General features: G+C 43.7%; 1 protein-coding gene across 1 annotated transcript in view; it reads left to right on the plus strand.

Annotated features, from left to right (window-relative positions):
- Positions 1 to 10509, plus strand: part of LOC139700314 (A-kinase anchor protein 200-like) — a 62987-nt gene extending 52478 nt beyond the window's left edge. The window contains exons 3-4 of the mRNA XM_071598954.1: positions 9368 to 9688; positions 10483 to 10509. Of these exons, the coding sequence (XP_071455055.1) occupies positions 9368 to 9688; positions 10483 to 10509 (348 nt within the window). The remainder of the gene's footprint in view (positions 1 to 9367; positions 9689 to 10482) is intronic.
- Positions 10510 to 21056: the final 10547 nt, after the last annotated feature.

Raw genomic sequence — 21056 nt, forward strand, 5'->3', positions numbered from 1 at the left:
TTTTCTTTTATTACTTTTGCGAATTTAATGTTTTTATAAAATTGTTTTATGGCCGACTCTCCCGTGTATCCAGTTCTTATCGTGTGTGTTACAGCCGTATAACAAATTCCTGTCTCTTATCTTCTGATGTCTGATTTTTGGTTGCTGTGTTCTGCTGTGCTTGTGTTTAATCTGCTCTATGCCCAACATGCTTTTCAACATTACACCATTGATTAAAAAGTTAATGTAAACAAGATTTTTATGTGCTCTCAGCATTGGGGGTTAGCGCTAAAAAAATTGCGTTTTTGCTGAAGGTTTTGGACCTAATTCTCAGGATTGAGTGTTTTTTATTCGCATGTAATTCCCAGGAAAAGTCACAGACAAACGTAAATATAAATGGAAAAAGTGTTGAAGGGTGTAAGTGAAAGCGGAATCCTGTTAAATCAACAGTTCCACAGTTAAGCTGTACTCGTATCATTATTGGTATCATCCGTCATGGTGGATTGAATCTTGCCAATTGCCTTGGGCAATTCATTTCATTGATCTTTGTCCGAGGCAGTGGCCGCCAACCACCTCGGCGACCGATCTTTTCGAAACTCACCAAGACCTCAACCAGTCCGTCACCTCCAATCCTGAGGGCCTCATCAACTCGTTCACGATGAACCATGGTACGCAAGTGTACAACTGAATCGGGTTCCGCCGGGCACCCATGGATTCATTGGTGCTCTCGGATTGAGGGTAGTTTTAAGTTGCAGTTTTCGCTTTGGTTCTGTTATCCCTATTAGATTCCCTTCTTTCCCTCTCCGCCGCGTGATTACGAGTGCAGCTGCACTCTTGGCGCCGTGAGTGCCACTTCCCCGCGCGACTAATGGTCGGAATAGCGTTCCTCATGTTGCTTGAGAGAGTGGAGGCCGGGGCGAAGGGGAGGAGCCTTGAACTCTCTCCCGCGACGCCTCTCTCCCCTGCTTCGCCCTGTCGGCGGGGTGGGACGCGTGTTGCATGATGGGGGAAGGAAGTCTTCGGTCGACGACGCTGGCTCGGCTCTCCCCGATAGCCGCCTGCCTCTGCGGCTCTCTTGTCGGAGGGGAGGAACCCTTCCTCCCCCCGCACTGAATGTCCTTACCTACAGGCACCCTTCCCGGTAGTTCCGGTGAGTCACCTTTTCCTCCCCCTCGCTTTCCCGTGATTCCCTGCCCTTTCCCATTACTCACGCCGCCGCGTGCCCGCCCCCTCTCCCCCTCGTCTACCTCCTCCGTTGCCGGTTCCGTGCGATATGGTCTCCTTCCCAGCCCGTATTATTTTCTGTTTAAGCCAAATGGACGCCCACGCAGGATCACGCGGGCATAAGGGATGGCTGCTTCGGGGAAGGCTTTTTCAGCGGCACCCGTCTCGCGCCCTCCCCCCCTACCTCTCCCCTCCCCCCCTACCTCTCCCCTCCCCCCCTACCTCTCCCCCACAGGCACAGCCAACTAACTTCCTTTCCTGCTGAGGTCGGACAGCTTTGTTAACTTTAGTGGATCTCTCTTTCCGAGGGAATTCTGTTTTCAGACTATAAACTGTGAAATGAGCAGTTTCGCGGGTCTGGAATTATTTTTCTACATCTACATCTACATCTACTCAATACCCCGCAAGCCGCCGCAAGGGCGTGTGGCGGGGGGTGCTAGGACACCACCCATAATTTAGAAAAGAAAAAGAAAAAAAAACCGCATGCAATAACGACAAAATCATATATAAAAAAAAACATGGCATACATTCATGCATGAACACTTACACCCCACACACATGCAAACACTCAAACTACCAACTAACATACACATGCACCTGAAAGTATACCTAACATCTCTATAGTGTTTAATTTTGTTCCGACTTGTAAATTCAACGTTTTTAATATTTCTAAAGTGACTTCGGTTTCTTGCTATTATGATTACTGATTGTTCGGGGAAAGAATGAGTATTTGTACCTATCTGTCTTGGAATCTATCTCCCTTAGTTTATCTTTGTGGTCTGATCTACCTAAGTAGTGTGGGGCCATTATAATTCCTTCAGTGTCATATTTAAACTCGTTTGTTCTGAACTTTTCTGAAAGTCTAAGCCTCGCTTGTTCTCTCCGCACTTCAAGTGGTTCCCAGCCTAAATCCCCTAAGAGACCTGTCACACTTGTGCTTTTATCATAACAATTTTTAACGAATCTAGCGGATTTTCTCTGGACTTTATCTAATTCTTTTTGCCAAATTTTCTCCCACGGATCCCAAATACTTGCGGCATATTCCAAATGAGGTCTAACTAGAGCAAAATAACACCTCTCTTTAACTTTTTCATTACATTTCCCCACCACCCGTTTTATGAAGCCAAGTTTCTTTAAAGCTGATCCGCATATTGTCCTGATATGTGCTCCCCATGAAAGGCGTGGTGTTAGAGCAACCCCCAAATATTTAACTTGATTTGCCGTAGTCAATACTGAACCCTCTATTTTGTAGTTTATATCCTGTTCCTCGCTTCCTTTATTCCAAAATTTCAAAACTGCACATTTATCTATATTAAGTGTTAATCCCCATTTATTGCACCATTCCGAGATATTGTCTAAGTCTCTAGAGAGTAGCTCGCGATCTAGTTGGCTCCTTATTTCCCTGTATATCACCGTGTCGTCAGCAAATAACCTTAGATTGCTACTAACGTGTGTGCTTAAGTCATTTATGTATATTAAGAACAGAAGAGGCCCTATTACACTTCCCTGGGGGACGCCCGAAGTTACATCTCTCTCCGTTGAGCACAACCCATCTATGACTACTATTTGTTTGCGGTTTGACAAGAAGTCTCTAATCCAATTAATTATTTTCTCATTGATCCCATAGTATTTAAGTTTATGTAACAATTTATTGTGTGGGACTTTGTCGAAGGCTTTTTTGAAATCCAGGAATACTGCATCGACTTGTGTGTTCTTTTCTCCCGATCTAAGTATATCGTGAATGAAGAGTCCAAGTTGTGTTTCGCAAGATCTGCTTTTCCTAAATCCGTGCTGGTTGTGGATTAGTATTTTCCTACTATCAAGAAATTTCATAATGTTAGTGACAATAATGTGTTCCAATATTTTACAAGAGATCGATGTTAAAGAAATGGGTCGGTAATTGGTTGGTTTATCCCTATCGCCGCCTTTATAGATGGGAGTTATATGGGCTAGCTTCCAGTCGCGAGGCACTGAGCCTTCTTCTATCGATTTTAGAAAAACAATATGTAAAAATGGGGCAATGTCGTCAGCTAATTCCTTTAATATTCTAGCCGGTATTTCTTCCGGACCAGGTGCCTTGTGTGCTTTGATACTACGGAGCAGATGTACTATTCCCTGCTTGGTCAGTGTAAGATCGCTCATGTGTTCCCCGGGTGGGTGTGGAGGATCGTTTGGTGCTTTTGTGTTTTTGTTGTAGACGCTCTGGAAAAAATGGTTTAAAATATTTGCCTTTTTCACGCTATCTGTAATGATTTCTCCATTTTCCGTCTTCAAAGAGTGAACAGTGGGACGTTTACCCTGTATTTCCCTAACATAGGACCAGAATGACTTTGGATTTTCCTCAAGATATTCGCTTAGCATTTTAGATTTAAAAGAGTGTAGTGCTGTGCGCATAATACTTTTCGTCTTACTACGACATTCTTTTAGTAGCTGTTTGGTTGTATTCACATAAATTATATCGTCACTTTTTAAACTCTTTTTGAATTTTGACTGTAGCTTTCTTTGCCTTCTTAATGCCGATCTGACTTCCCCGTTGTACCATCTAGGTTCCTTACTGTCGCATTTGAGTTTGGACGGGATGTACGTCTTCATTCCTTCGCGTAAAATATTTAAGAAATAATTCCAAGTGTTCTCTGTATTTGTTGTCAGTGTTTTTGTCTTGTATTCTGGTAATTTTATCTTTAAATATTCTCTTAGTCCGTTAAAATTTGCCTTGTTGTATAGGTATATTTTACGCTTTTCTTTGTTTATTTTGACGAACTTCGTTTTTAACTCCACAAGAATAGCCTTATGGTCACTGATTCCGTCTATTATTTCAATGTTAGTAATGATTTCGGGCATAGAAGTCGCAAAGATGTCTAGTATGCTTTGGCCCCGTGTTGGTGATTTAACTATTTGTTCTAAGGAGTGTTTTGTGAATATATGAAGGAGTTCTTGGCATGAATCTCTGTTTTTGGCAGATTTTCCTACGCAGTAGTTGTCCCAGTCAATTGACGGTAGATTTGTGTCGCCAGCGATTATAGTAATACTGTTGCTTTGTCTGCTGCTGATAGTGGATATTTGTTCGTCGAGCTTGTGTAGGACATCTGTGTTAGAATCTGGGGGTCTATAAAATGAACACACGTATAGGCTTCTGCCGTTGTAGTCCTTAATGTTGCACCAAACGCTTTCTATGTCATCTACGTCGCATTCATATCGTTGGCTACTAAGATGTGACTTTACTGCAATAAATACTCCCCCACCCAACCTATTTGGTCTGTCCCTTCTGTAAATTGTGAAACCGTTTGGAAAAACCTCATTGTTTGCTATATCTCCCGTGAGCCAACTTTCTGTTCCAACTACTATGTCTGCGTTTGTACTGACAAAAATATGTTCAATATCCGATATTTTGTTTCTAATGCTACGGCAGTTTAATGTTATAATTTTAATATGGCTAATAACTTCTTGTTTTTCGGTTTTATGTACGCTAACAAAACTGTTTTGAGACGATTCGTGGTGAACAGAGACAAAAGAATTACATTAACTTGCATTGCTATCTGTTATGTATGTAGAGGCACCAATTTTATTAAATTTACGTGGGTTATATGTTGTTTTAACGCAAGTATTTGTTTGTTCAATTTTTTTGGGGATATGAGAGGCATTACCTGAACTGAATTGACAAAAAGCGCTGGATTCTACTTTATTTTTCCCAATATATGACCTACGCTCTCTCCTACCAGCTATGCTAAACCCTCGAAACGTGTTCGTGTAACCTACGCGCTACCAACTGCGATGCCTCGGCAGTATAATGGACCCCGGAGCGATTAAGGGGTACCCGACACGATGAGAGGACGGGCCTCAGATCAACGAAGTCCGCTCCGATTCCCCGGCAAAATCCCAGCAATCTCTGATTTAAACCCTCAATGCGGCTCCAAACGAGCCTTCCGCGGTCTGAACGCGGCACAATACTACATATACTTAATTTAATTGGGACCTTCAACTCTGCCTCGACTCGTTTCACCTCCGAGTGCATCTCCTTAAAGGAGCGCAGGATCTCTTCAGATCCACGTTCCGAGGCGTCGTTTGTCCCGACATGAGCCACAATGCGTAGCTTGGAGCAGCCCGTATTACTGACGGCCGCCTTCACCGCCAGCGTCGCCTGGGGTACCCCGCCGCCCGGTATACACCAGGACGACAAGAATCCAACACCTCCCTCCTGTTGGACTCTGCGGCGCAGCGGGTTCATTATACGCCGGACATTTGAACTACCTAATATAACGGTTCCCTCCCTCCCCGACCGCTGATGCCTTACCCTAGGCAGTGCCCTCGGAGTAGGGATAGGGGCTGCAGGTACGGTGGTGCTGTCATCCGACAGCACCTGGTACCTGTTGGAGACGGGGATGGTATCTGCCTCCGCAGAGTCCAATCCTCGCCGCAGCGTTACCTTCCCCTTGCCCCGAGAGACGACCCTCCAATCGTCCGACCTACGGACGTGAGACACTCCCTCGTTGAGAGATGGGACACGGGGTAGGTCTCTAATCGCCCAGCCACGTGTTGCATTCGGACGAATCCGTGCACCCCTATGGGCGTGGCGGGTTTTCGTATTCCGACCCTGAGCACCATCTCTCCCGAGGGGAGCCCTCCGGCCGGCGATCTCCAATCGAAGCTCCCGCACCATTCTCTCCAGCATGACGATACGGGCCCTTAAAGCCGCGCATTCGCCAGTGCCTTCGAGCATGGCAACAGGGGACCTGGATGAAGCCATCCTAATTTAATTACCAAGTTCCCAACAAAATCTAACCTGTATACACTATGCTAAAATTTCTAGAAGGGGTTAGCTAAATTTAGCTCAAACAAGTTACGATTTGGATTTGAATATGAAGCCTAAGTGGAAAAAACGATGCTTGAGTAAGGTCTGGTTTTCAGAGGACCAAAAAAAAGATAGTAAGAAAAATTTTTACTAAACATCAGGCGGCGTGTATCAAATTTCGCAGCATTATGTGCAATCACGATTAGCAAATGGTTGAGGCATGCATGCGCTCTAGCAGGAGTAATTGCAAATATATTATGCTCATTCTAATCCTGCGCATTGAATTTATCCCATATGCCACGGACCTTTTCCTATGCTTTTAGTATGATTTTTAGCCTTCATAACAGGAATCGTTTCTCTCCGAATTATGTGAACCATGTGCGCACGTGCAATCTCTGGATTTCCCTTAAACCCTTGCAATTTAGTTTGCTTTTTTTCATTTATCGTTTATTGATCTGTATTTGTTTGAGTAGGTAAGGAATGTCAGAAATATTTAGCTGGAAAACATGGACACGGACGAGGTAAAAGCCATCAAGACTGTCGGTTAATGTGGGTGTAATGGCAAGGGTCTGAGCCATAAGTTTTCTTTCTCCCAAACTTACCCAGCAATAAACACTTCTCACGGACAAATAAGCGAGATGCCACTGTGAAAAGCGACAGGCCGGGGCAGGAAGGATTAAGTGTGTCTATACTCAAGGGGTTCAGTAGCCATAATTCTTTCTCCCAGCAGCTTACCTAACATTCTCCCCTCTAAAACTGCCTTCAAAACTCTGCTTCGTGTGATTTCTTTCTTTTTTCTTCATCGCTGTTCTTGAATTTCGCCCTTGATTTTTTCCTCCGCCCATTCTGGTGCGTCTGCGTCTGTATTTCTCTTTTCATCTTTATTTTCCATCCCTTTCTGTGCCCATATTGCGTATGCCTCAAATGCAATTTGTGCTCTTTCCTCCATGGAGTGATAAGAACGGATGTTGTATTCGCTTTAAGAGTTTTTCCTCGGAAAAAAATAATCGGTTACCGGCGGCAATTAGGATTGTGGCTAGTAGTGGGAGTGTGTGTTTTGTGAACTCTGGTGGTTCGGGTTTTAAGAAAATGGATCGTAGGCAAAGTTGCTTCTCGGTAGCCCAGGAGCATGCAATCCACTACTTGTCGGTAGAAAAGAAAAAATCGTCAAATGTTGATATCCATCATGATTACAAGGTATTATTGATAACCGCAAAGCGAGTGAAGTAGTATGATGAAAGATAGTTTAATGTTAGGGCGTTGTATAATTACTGCCTATCACATTCAATTACTACCTATCACATTCAATTACTACCAAACCATGAGGCCCAGCATACCCAGTCCAAATTCCTTATCGTCATTTGTAAAGTGTTCAATCGGCATAGAAGGGAGGATGGCAAGGAATACTCTTGAGATCCTTTTGCTCGTATTTCTCCAAACTAACTTCCCTGCCTTATCGCACTTTGCAATCAATACCATGGTTTATCGAACGGATTGATTATCTTCCGGGAGATAATTTGTGTCACGTTTTCCGTGAATTATGCGCAGGGAACATGCCCCAACCTTTCTCGCTCTCTCACATGACTTACGATAAAAAACTGCAAAACTGCCTCTGCTCTTAACGGTTATACGTGGATCGTCTTAACTTCTATGACAATGTGGCTACTTCTTGAACTGAAACATTGCAGCTAAATTTATTCTGTTATCTGCCATATTTCCGAATTTATTGCCACCATCGTAAAACAATACTGGTTTAGGCGTATTTAATGCGGAAAGGAGTGTCGTTCGCTTTATTGATACAAATTATAGATAATTGCTAAGTATATTATTTGATAAATGCTATGATGACTGTAAACTTCACATTGTAAATGTATTTATATTCCATTGTTTGATTAAGATACATTTGATGAGTGAATCACGAGCGTTAATTTAATTATATTAACTCCGTTGAAATAGACTCCAAAAAAATGTTTTTATGCTCAAAGCTAACGAGCTTTAAACTTATATCGTCAAACTGATAGGCGTACACTAGATCTAAACTAGTTTCAATGTCAAACTTTAGGATTACGCCTTCAATGCCGGGGGGCAAGAGTTGGTCTTAATAGAGGGAGAGCTCTGTGCATTGTTGTTTAACTTTTTTGGGTACGGGCCACCTTCAAGAAATTCATTCAAGATTTTAAGGAACCCTCAAAGAAGCTTTTTCAAAAAAATATGGCATTGATGGAATTAATGAGAATTTGAGTTTTTGGATTAGTGACTTCTGGTGTTCCAGGAAGAGTAAATCGCTGTACCTTCGATTAATGATAAACATTGCATCCGTTGGAAGTAAGGAGATGAGGTCGATTGGCAACGCAGTAGCATGCAGAAAAATTGAGTCCTGGGTTATTAAATTACTTTGGAGCTATTTAGATCGTTTCTGGCTACTTCGCACGTACGTGTCCTTAACAACTCTTTACTAATGTTTAATTTAATAATGTTCAGAACAATAGAAGCATTGGAAAAGAACATCATCGCGTAGTAGACTGGTTCGAATTCGAAAGGCTCTAGTGGAACACCATTTTCGTTTACTCCGACCATTTTATTTTTACTAAAAAAACAGCGGAATTTCCGTTGTACGAGTATTCATTTCCGGTAATCTCACGAGTAATGAAAACGTAATTTCATTTAAAATTAACTCGTATGACGTAGGAAGAAGGAAAACATTATAACTCGATATGTGTAACTGAATGTAACGTGGAATGATTATCGAAGTGGCGTCCGATGAGGCAACGGAATTTTTTCATTTTTATGCATAAGAGGCATGGAAACACTTAAGACCGTCGTTGTCCTTATTAATGACGTGGTGTCGTCATTTGTAAAAAGTCGCTTGATTTCACGTGTTTCTGTGGCCCACCCAATCCTTATGAATCTTTCCCTGTCCTACCATCGAGCGTAAACATCTCCGATTTTTTTATGGCGTAGTGAGTGAAACTTTCGGCTGCCGGCTAAGAGGGTCCTAGGCTCAATTCAGGGATGATATGCCTATGGACACACCCAGCTGAAATTCGTTTGGTAGGTGTATGGTTTTCTATTTAATGGTGTAACGGTCACCGTTGGTGGCGAGGGTGTTCCCCGCCTGAAAGTGTGAACATCATCATTCTCTCTCTCTTCAGCGCTGAAGTTTAGGATGATCTCCATCCTCGCTGTTCAAAATCCAACTTGTTGTTGATTGATCCCTGTGGTGTGCTCAAAATGAACTTGACAGATGAGTATCTCGTTCTATGATGCGCGGGCACTGCTACCGTTTCCCAACATTATCTACGAAAGCTTGTTTGTATTTTGTGCGCCTGGTGACCCTCTCAACTGACCCTTCCCTTTTTCTTCCTCTCCGTGCAGGAGGACTCTCCGGCAGTACTCAACGGCGGTGGTGGTGGTGGGGGAGGAGAGGGCGGGGAGGCGATGAACGGGGGCGAGGGGCCAGAGGGGGAGGAAGGGGCGGCCGCGGCGGCCTTGAACGGGGAAGGGGAGGGTGGGGGGGCGGCGGTGGCGGCGGCCAAGGGCGAGGAAGGAAGCAAGCCGAAGAAGGAGAAGAAGATGAAGAAGAAGTGGTCCCTTCGCTCCATCAGCTTCTCACGCCGGGAGAAGGTGAAGCCGAGGGACGACTCTCCAAAGAACGGGGAGGTGGCCAAGGAGGAGGAGGAATCTCCCGCGGCGGAGGTGAGTCTGGAGGAAGGGGAAGCCGAGTTTTCATTTTTTTCCTTCCCCGGCAACTTCCCTTCTTCATTGAGTGTGTGTGTGTGTGAGTGACCCGGCTGATCTCTTGAGGCGGATCCGGCCGAAGAGACGTCGCACGCCCTTCGACACCCCTCGCCTTGGTCGACCCTCGTATTTTACTTCTTGTGCCCCTCGGTGCAGATGCCGCCCTTGGCGGATGGATGCAGTTCACTGTTTCAATTTCACCGCGCACGCACGCCATCCACTTCGAGGCTGGATCAGATTTTCACGCCGTGCTCGTGGTCCCGTCACGAATCTCGCCTAGCTTTTAAAGATGTTCCTGAGTAGAGCGTACGCTAAGCAGAGATAATTTCGAAAAATCTTTATGGGGGTGAAAACATGTTGCAAAATTTATGAAAATGTGTATTGAATTCGAGAATAGTGAGGGAAACAAAAAGCAGAGCGCTTGCGCAACGAAAAAAATGGCTCTTGAAAATAATTTTCCAACATTTGAGCATTTTCAAAATCTGGGGAGAGCCTCGCTTATTCATTGCTTACACATTGCTGATTCAATGGCAGTGTTTAAAGGCGTGGAAGTTTTTTCGAGGGATGAGTTTTTTATCTTAGATGCGAGAAGCGTTGGCAAACTGAAATCCTACTGAGCCTTCCTTGAACATATTTTTGCCATAATTATTCTTAAATTGGTGCATTCATTAATCGCTCGTCGTAGCTGAAGTAATAAGTAAGTGAAGTAATGTGGTCAAGTTTAAACTCTTTTATCTCCGTTTCTCTATTAGCCTTATGTTTTCATAGAACCAGACTAGGGTCTGGAAACGGAAACCGGGATTTTCTACGCAAAAACTGTCATTTATAGCAGTTTCTGTTAGATTGAAAGAAGCTGTTTGATCGGATATACTGTTTATGGGCACTTATTATTACACTCGCGTTCAACCTGTGGATTTATATATTCTTGTTTACCTTTTTCTGCGTAAGTTTTATGATCAGTGCTTTCCTCATCAGGGGTCATAATTCTTACCGGCAGTAAACCGGCCTTGCAGAGTTTTCATGTTGAGTCTTCCCATTAAGTGGGCAGTGTAGCATGCCGCCCATAGCAAGGTGTAATTTTCAGTTTTTCTATTCGCTTTTGCTGGAATACATTTAAAAACGAATTAGGGTACGAATTATGAGTTTGGGGCTTCTTTTTCAACCTATAAAAACGGAAGTATGGAAGTATTACATTCAGAAGATAGCGTAATTTACTGAGCTAAGGTCAGGGGGACCTCAACTAATGGGTTTTTAATGTGTTTCCTCGAATATTTTAACAAATTAAACTGCATCCAGTGTCACTGAAAAATTCAGAAAATTTCACAGTGGACTGCAGAATTTTCAATTGGATCTTTGTTGGAAAATTTCCGACCAGGAAGTTAAGGGTTGTAAAAGTAAGATTGTGCCTTCGCAAGTTTTTCGGTTTAAGTCCGATGAACTGAATGGACTCAAGGCATCAAGTCATGAAGCGACAATTGCGGCACCAATTTTTATTGCCTATCAGCAAATGTTTTGTAGGAAGACATTTCGTACGAAGCCTCTTGCTTAAGTATAATACCCGAAGACAGGATGTCGTGCATGCGCAGATGCACCGGCGTTTTGTTTACATAGGCTGCGCGCAATTTTTAGCAAACTATTTCGCCCTCGTACTGGCTAGGCCAGATTGGCATGGTGTAGGTGTGCTTATATGGCACCATAATAGGTTTTGTACCGTAAGGTTGTAGGTGGATCCCCTTTATTGATCAGAGATACCATCTCAGCAATTTGAGGAAAGCTGATTCATAAAGATTGGTGAGCCCATGCCCTCCTGAGCCTTAAAGTTAGATGATATTCATAGCAAATGCTGCGTTTGGCCTCTGCCATCTTTGCTTAAGTTAATAATGCCAAAATAAATACTGTCCAATGCCGTTAGAGTGTCATTTTATTCAAAGGTTACTTAATTTGGGTGAGAGGAATTGGGGGTCTCAATAGGTGGTTTTATGAAGTTACGAGATTGAGGCTATCAATGGACTCTTATTGTAATTTGGATAATTCTAGGAGAATGTCCGTTAGTTATCAATGACAGTCCGCACCCCGGGAATATATCGTGGGTGGGATGCAATTTTTCTGCTAGATTGTCAGCACTGTGATGTGGGGATGTTTTTTGATGTTTCCTTCGGAAATATATTGTCCATCAGCTTGCGTAATAATATAATTTGTATTTTTTTATTATCTGTATGAATTAGTTTATCGAGATGGTCGTCATAATCCCTTGATTGTCAAAGCGCCATGACTTGAGACAAAAGGCAATCACCGTTCAGGAGCAATTTATTTGTAGTGAACTTGCAAATGAGCCAGAGTCTGCTGTATTTTTTTATGATACGGCATTTTTTGAGGGTGCAGTGTATTGTATTGATGGATGGTAATGTCAGTTGGACTTATCTTAAGTCAAGGACGGCATGTGCCTCCTCGAACACCAGACAATCCGGCTGACGCTACCGTCAGCTGGAATCATCAATTTGATATGAGAACACCCGTATAGTTGAACTAATGAGGGCTGCTATGCCGGCTGATCAGCCTGTTGTGTCCGTGGTGCGCTGTCGCAGTATTTCGTACCCTCATCCCTCATTTCCTCATCGCTGTCCAACATGATGCCCGAGGCATGCTGTGCGAAGACTCATTTGCCATGGGCCCTTTCGTCTCGATTCAGGGCTGCGTCTTCAGGAATTTGTAATACGTTGATGCTGGAAAGTGGACGGATAAAAAGGGAATTTCGTGTACCGAAGGGGAGAATCGCAACGACCCCCTCGCATTCAATCGTCGAGTGATCGTCAACGTTCATAGAATGAATTTTTGATAGTTTTGCTGTCTGCGGTAATGTGCTTGTCACTTCAGGATCGGACTTCCAGATGGGGCGCGTCTGATGAATAGTGCCCTGCAAGTGTTAGGTAATTCAATCGGGAAACACGTTTAATATGTAATTAAGGGCAATACATTATTATTATTGTTGGCCTACCGTTTAAGGTAAGTTTTATATGGACTCGGAATAAACAACGGTACATTTTTTTTCTCATCTAACAAGGCAACCTGGCAACCGCACTACATTTTACTGCCCTTCATTTCCACATACGTACAAACTATTTCCCTTCATTTCTTCCAAAATGCATATCATCTTCTTTCTCCTCCTTAAATGCCTGCCTAACGTCCTCTTCTTTATCAAAGTCTTCGGCATTCCATCCCTAATTAAAATGCTCTGCATCCACCTTTACTGCGTCCTTTGGATTTTTCCCAATAATTCTGCCTCCTTCCCTACCTTGCCTAGCACCCTGCCGAATGATTTCTTTTCCATCCCTTTTATTTGTCCCATCCTCTCCCCCAATCTGATCTTCAAAAACCCCCAGTCTACGCCTTCCGTCTTGCTTTAGCGACAACTTTTTCGCAACTGACAAAACCACGCACCATGTCAAATATGTTAAGAATTAATTGCTAAATCTTTCTTTTCAACTATTTTAAGAAAAAAGAAAATTAGGTTGGTGAGAAATGTGCATATTACAAGTTATATATTTTACTGTCAGGTACCCGGTACCCTTTGAATTTCATTTAATCGAGAGCCAAAGCATTGCTGAGGTATCGCAACAAACACGAGATTTCAGTGAAGGCCCTTTATAAATCTGGTCTACTTCGTGAACGGACCCAATGGAAGAAAGCAATCTCAAATACACGTATATTTGTCCAGGTTTTCTTTTCCTAATTTTATCTTTACTTTCGAAGCATAATATATTATAACAAGATAATTCTACTATAACAAGATTATTCTTAGTTTTTGTGATCCAATCTCTTTATTCGTAATCCATGACTTTGTCTGGTCGCAGTTTTCAATTAGCGAATGGTGCAGTTAGCTTGATGATTTTTGGACGGCGCCTGAGATGACACCTTTCCTTTCACGGTGGCGGATGTGGAGGGCGTTCTCTTTTTTGGAGGCAATGGATCATTCTACCTTGGATGGTGAGCATCGAAACCTGGCGATTACATCTCTTCCGGAAATGCAATGCAGCATGACTCCTCTAGTCGTTTGCGTATGGGACAATAGGTCACACATCCTATGATGTGGCACAACCACGGCATGCGGGCTTCGTATTTGAGGGAGTGTGTATTTAAAGGGAATCATGCGCGTTTCTTTCCTCGTGCCGTCTGCGGTCTCGACCCTCTTTAAGTGCTAGGAATAACAGCACCCGGTCTGGCTTTCGGCAGCGGGGATGTCGAGGGGCATCGCCCCCGAGGGGTCAGCAGCCGACCGAACTGCTCACCCCAGTGCTAGTCCACCGCTAGGAACCGGGAAGTCGTAATTAGTCCCCGAGAATGGATTTTCGCGCGCGCTCCGTTGTGGAAGTCCCTTGACCATAGGCGGCTGGCACCGGTGTTCAGCTGGTGCGAAATTCAGAGGTTGGGCATCGAAGGGAGTGGTGTTCGGCAGGGGTTGTGAGCGCATACTTCCCGTTGCTGAATAATTCATTGGTTTGTCCCATCTCCGCGGCCTCTACCGCTGGCCTTCTTCGTCTATTAATATTAAGACGCGGCACGCGCTTCGAAGTTAAAAAGTCGACTCTCCTTGTGTTCTTCGGCGCCGTGACTCGCTCCCGACGGAACGTACACCTCATTCCCCCACCATTGGCGCCTGATAATAATATGATATGCATGCGGGCGCGCGCGCACACTCACACTTGCCGGTGCTTCCTGCTCTCGCGCCCGCGTCGTCGTCTTTCCCTGCTCGCGCGCACACAATCCATTCAAGGACGAGTGACTGGAATGCGACTCTCTCGAGTTGCGTCTTGTGCGCCTGGCGTCTGCCCCTTCCAACATCCCTCCCATCATATTCATCCCCACCATCCCCTCACCCACAACTAGGTCTATCAAGAAAAATTTGTGTCTAAACATATGCATAATTTGACATGTCAAGTCTAGGAACTTTCTAAACGAGAGCTCATGTCCCCGTCAGGACTACGGAAATCGAAGAGAAATACCCTAATCAGAAGTTTGTTCATTTCTGCCTAACTTAAACTAAATGTAATATAATATATCGTGAAAAAATGGTTTTCGATTATCACAGTTCCATTTCCTTTTTGTATTTAATCGTTGCTCTTTCTTTCGCTGCTATTTTCCAAATTATATTATAGTTTCCCTTGTGGGTGTTTACATTTGCCTCTCATTTCCAATGACCTTTTTCGCCTGTATATCTAATTCTTCGCACTATTCGATATTCTTTTAAAATTTTTCTCAAATACCCTATGAACAATGCCCTCGACCCATTACCGACAACCAATCAGTGAGGTGGCGTGTCTGGCTTACTCATAAGCAAGGTCCTTATTTAGTCCCCATGATTTGTATAGGTTGATATTCCTGTTTCATGTAAACCTCTTAGAAAGCCTAATGTCGTAGTAAAGCGAACGCAGAATCGCAAGTACCCTCCCCTTACATTGCAGGGTTGCCTCGAATGCTTTCAACACAAGACTGTGGTAGGAATCTCTCATTGAATTTATTTTCGATGAAAATTTAAAACAGACCCATCAAAAAGAGAAGCTTTATGGATGGATATGTCTTGCAGTATGCTATCGTATTTGCAGGATTATAAACAAAGAAGTGAAGCGGTCATTAAATGCATCTTATTTTCAATCGTGGAGAAGGAATGAAGTCGGAACTTTGAATATAACTGAATGATGTGATGATTTTAAAATTATTGGCCTGTTAAATTTGTAATTTTATAGGGCAGCGTGCAGCCGAGGGGTGATAGAGTAACGTTCATGCATAACCGCCACAATGAACTACTGCGAAGAGTGCTTTCAAAGATATCTCGCACTCATCATAACGAGGGAACACCATTAAGGCGATAGAGAAAAAATTAGAATTAGCAGAAAACATCGTGACAGATTTTGATCTGATCGCAAAATGTTGGCTGGCCTGGCAAAAAAATGAAAGGAAGTTGACGAAATCCAGAGCTAAAAAACTTGACACAAGTAGATTGTGGGAGTGAATTATTAGCAGTGAACAAGTTTTCATTTCTTCGAATTTGTTTTTTGTCGCACCCAATTTCAAGTGGACTTATGGTGCGTTTGATAAGACTCGCGAGACTGCTGAAGAGATGTGAGCGACTCAACCCTCAACACCCCTCCTTACTCGCTCATGCCGAAGAATGTCCTTCCTTATCATGCGCACTCTATTGACATTGATTTATGCCGAGAGACATTCTTATGTCGCGTGCTGTGTTCAAGCATTACCCTCTTGGGCTTGTTCCATCCCTTCAGTGAAGTCGTGGGAACGTAGGGAGGCGAGAGGGGAAGATAAGCGAGAGCATATGAGGAAAGTAACCGCGAGTATCTACGCCTTGGAATGGCAGTGCTGGACGTGCGTGCCGTTTACGCGCGCAAGTACTCCCAAATTAAAAAAAATAAAAATTGCAAATCACAAAAATTTAAGAAACTAAAATAACGATTTGCATGAGAGAAATTTAGTGTAGAACGAATGGATTTCAAATGTCGTTTTTCCCACTCACGATAAGGGATCAGAATGACTAGTCCGACCGCGATTGGGGGGGGGGGGAAGTATTTTGTGTAACTAGTGTCTGGTGTGCAATCACACCCTAGCGGTAGCTTGCGAGGTACTGCGTAGTGTAAATTACATTACTTACGAAGACCATTGAGAGAAGACGATAGGTTGCATTTTGCGTTATTCCATCGGGGAAAACTCAATGCCCCTCGTGCGGCAATTTCGAGAATGCTCCCACTTTCGGACACCCCGGTGTCGATTTTCTTTTCTCAACTGCGCAATCCCAAAGTACTGCCATCAATCATTACCCCAACTCAGAAAATCGACCAAAATGGTCTTATCTTCCGCTCTACCGTGGTCTTTTTATCGCGAGAGACGGGGGATACCCGAGAATCACCGTGCGTGGGGGGTGGCGGAATGGCTGGAGTGTGTCTGGTGGAGTGGGCGCTGTAATGGTGTGCCGAGCGGGAGGAGGATCTCCTCTCCGCCCCGGAGAGGAGGTGGGGGCAGCGGCGGCGCCGCCGTTGGAGGTCGTCGCCTATTGTTTCGGCGTCCATTGAAGAAGACGCGCCTTCTGCCCGAGGTCGAGAGGGAGAGAGCGGCGTTTTATTGTCACTGCACGCGAGTGTGACTCTCTCCTCTCTGGCGCTCCCCATTCCCTGCCACATCGGACACGTTAGGTATTTAGATGGAGTATCGTGTGTAGGGATGAGCAATATGTATTCAATAAGTCAATTTTTCTCACTGAAGAATCATATTATGCGGCATGATGGCCTAGTGGGCAGAGCGTTCGGCTAGTGAGCAGTGGGAGAGGCCTCAAGTCACGTGCGATGGTAGACTTTTAAGTGTGGAAACTACATGGGGCACAGGGAAAAGAACTGCCTCCATCCCACCCTGAATGTGTGAATATCACACGCAGTAGAGCTTAGTTCGAGGTGAGCTCTGCACCCGGCGAAACATTTGTTTAAATTGGTAAATGGGTTTTAATAAATCATTTTGCGCGTTGTCGAATCATCTCATTTTATATTTCGTGAGTTTTGAATAGTGGTTGGTATCCAGGAAAAATAATCTAGGTATTGGTTCTTGGGTAACGGCCCCTAGGGAACCAATCCCTTGTAATGCTCCTCGGTTTCAGTACCCAGAGCAATAATCCTATGCACAGGCGTTTTGGGTAGAAATCCTGGGAGTTCTTGTTACCTTGGTACCGGCAATATACCGTGATAATAATACTCACACAATTCCTTTCTGATATTTTTATTGATAAGAAGCATGCATCAAGATATAGATAGTTCATGTGATTAAAGCACAGTAACTTAACTAAAATACCTTTTTCCTTTCTGGGATGAATGTTGCCAGACGCAGGAATACCCACGCGCGTTTATTTTCGTTCCTTAATCCTGGGAATATCGTTGCAGTCTCCTGCTTCTTGAGATCTTTCCACTATGGACTCTCTTCTAATTTGCGGGAATTTGAAGGGCGAATGACTGAAATGAGTTGCATGTACATGTTGACCGGAGTAATCCGGTCAGAGGGAAATTTCTTCTCATTATTTTTTCGAGTTTTCATTTTTTTCGTTCGTCTTCCAGCATTTAAATATACATGTTTATTCATACGTAATCATGCTTACTCAGTGATCGTATTTTTTTCTGTGTTGGACTCGAAGGTGTGGAACGGCAGTTATTCGATAACCGTTTTTTTTAGAGCGAAGTCTTTACTATGCACAACACGTGGATTGTGTTGTCGCTGACGGATCATTCTTGCTACCAAACACTTCTATTTTCCTCCATGGGCATTTCAAGAATGTTGTTTATCTGGAGCTGTTCCATCCTAAGTTCAACGCTTATTGCATGAGATCCTTTGTGCCATCTATTGATTATTCATTGGAGCCTAAGATTTCAAATGGCTAATTGGCCCTCGCAACACAGTTTACCACCTAATCACTAATGAACTCTGGCATGGGAGGATTGATATCTGGTTTCTACATATTGACAATATTTTGATTTCTGTGCGGTGCGGTTGATCATCATTTTTTTATCAATCCTGCTCTTAGACTAAGAGTAAATACCAGATAAAAAATGAGCAACCGAGAAGCAGTAATATTCACAGCAATCGAATAAAGTAATGTCTATTTTATTCATTTAGGACCCTGCGGGTCATCACAAGGGCGTATGGCAGGGGATGATTACACAACAGACGGCCCTTAACCCGAAACAACTTTCCCTCCCTGCGCTGTCGTACAAACGTCATTTTCTTCTGATCCCATGTCGTGCGTGGGGAAATTGACATCTGAAATCTGTTCTACACTTAATCTCTCGAATTTTACTGACATGATCTCTCCTACCGTTGTAAGATAAGGCTAATATAACATTGTCAGCATCATTGCTGAAGATCCATCCTTTTAATTTATGCATTTATTAATCTGTGTTTTAGCGTTCGCTCCGTGATAGACTCCCAACCCAGATCCTCTAATAATTTAATTTGCTTCTCAGTTTGTCATAACGCCGTTTTAAAAATCTGGGGAAATATGTCGTAGAGAAAGTTTTAAACGTGATTATTTAAGGGATGGTTTTTATCAGCTCTCATCGGGTATCGTTGGCACCCCCGAGCTTCGATTTGGCGCAATATACTTCATCCAGAACAGTTTTCTTGTCCACGTGTTTGCTTGCTCCTGTTGCCTATGTGAGAGCTTATGTAGGAGAGACATGGGGGGCCACTTTTTTTCGGGGCGTGCAATGGCTGTGCGACGGCGTGGAATGATGATGGCCCGTTGGCCCTGGTCAGGGATCTTCCGATTTACGGCCTCCTCCCTCTTTCCCTCTGCCCCTCCCTTCTAGGAACCACCCTTCCCCCACTGGGCGAACGCTGCGTCTTCGAGCATGCCAGACCGCCTCCCCGGAACCTAAATCTCCTCCCCGTCTCCAATACGTGTCCCCTCATCGCGCGGTGTGTTGAGCAGCGGCGCAAAACTTCTTGGGCATGGGCATCTTTGGCCTATCCCTACAACCATGTTTTATCTTTAGACCGTTGAGATTTGACCAATGCAAATGGACTCTTGCATTTTTCGTGAAAAATGTTTAAGAATTTTAATAATGTACGATTATAGAAAGCGATCGATTTTCTTATAGGTTTGCTTGTAGAACGAAAAGGAGGTTCATGAAGTAGCAGCTTAGCATTAGGTGAATTTTTACTGCGGATTCTGTATGCGTTTTTAGAATCCTCGAGTAAGCATTTCTGTAGCCGTAGCCTATTCATAACACCGTGTGGAGTACTAGGGACTCGATTGTGGATGACGCCGTACTAAAATACGACTTAACCTTTATTACTGCGTCCAAAAGTGAGGGTGAAGCTTTTTTTGTTTGACAAAGGGCATTTGATCTCATCAGTTGCTCATGGCAATAATTTAATAAAGGGACTTCGTCCGCATCTCAGAGCACCGGAGAAGTTCGGCTAAGAACTACGCATTATCATTGCTGGCCCTGAAGGGAAGAGGACGTAGCCTAGGTCGGCTTTGAACTGGGAATTTTAATTATTACTATGGCGCTCCCGATCGACCTCGACTAGTACAAGCACCTCTATGTGGGCGATGACGAAACGAAGAAAAGCCTTGTGAAAAGGGAGTTGCTGAATAGATAGACTGATCGCTATAACTTCCGAGGCAATCGTTTAATGAAGCAGAACATTATTTTGCAAATGTTTAACTCCTGTATCATTGAGCAGGTACCTTCCAAATACCATACTCACACTGACCTTCTTAACGGGTAATTTCTACCCGCCCATCACGTCGGCTCTCTATGCTGACCAGCTTACATTTTCGAGTGGGATAAAAGTTGATGTGGTGAATTCATTGTATATAATTAATTTTTGCGGATGGTGTCAATTTCGAATTACTCGAATAGCGGCAGCATCTTTCTTTTTTCGCTGTTGTGACGGTTTTGGTTATTACTGATTAAATTGCAGTACTTTTGCGGAGTAATTAATTCCTTTGCGGAGCCTAACCAGAAACCAAGTTCCGTTTTACACATAGAGGGAGCTAAAGTACCGCGGTTACATGATCAGGGACCTGATGTTGGGGGGAGGTAGTGTGTACAGGAAGGCAGCTGAAGCTGGGCGGCAAATTAGGCGACCCAAGTTTTCAGTAACTTGTGGACTCAAATTCCTGAGCGCCAGCAGGCTAGCATGTCTCTCATTAGGTTAACCCAAACGATTGAGGGCTGTTGAATAATCAGTGTTAGAAATAATTTGGTGTTGCACGAAAAGCTGTTAACTCGGTAAGCTCACGTTCTTGTAAGGGAGGTTAGGTAGTTCTGCCTCGGTCCTGAGGTTATAGTTAGAGATGGAGAAAATCCGTAGAGCCGTTGATAGTAAATTAGTTAGCGGAATCAAAGTGTGATGCTTTGGTTGATCTCATCGTTGAATGTCAAAATAACATTTTGTCTGTTAATTCAAGTTGTATTCGCGCTTTGAAATTAATAATAAAGTTGCAGTAACGAAAAGAATTGGAAGTTCTTAAAATAAAAATGCTAACATCTGAAAGTTGGAATGGAAACGTTTTTGAAGGGTTCAATTGCCCAATGAACATACCCCCCGGAGCTGTATACTCATTTCGCCAAAGTCTGTCGCTTCAGCACCCTGAGAAAAGGCAATATTATGATCATGTTCCCAGTTTTTTGATTCTTTGCCATATTCTACGGACGGACTATGAAATTCGCTGTTAATCTTCTCTCGCTCGGCTCAGCGTGACTCCAGGCAAAGTTCTGTCCTTGGACGACATCTGCACGCAGTTCTTCCGGCTTCCCTACTTCTCTCT

The sequence above is a fragment of the Hetaerina americana genome, unplaced genomic scaffold (genome assembly GCF_022747635.1).
Source record: "Hetaerina americana unplaced genomic scaffold, ioHetAmer1.1.p SCAF_10, whole genome shotgun sequence".
Lineage (NCBI taxonomy): Eukaryota > Metazoa > Arthropoda > Insecta > Odonata > Calopterygidae > Hetaerina > Hetaerina americana.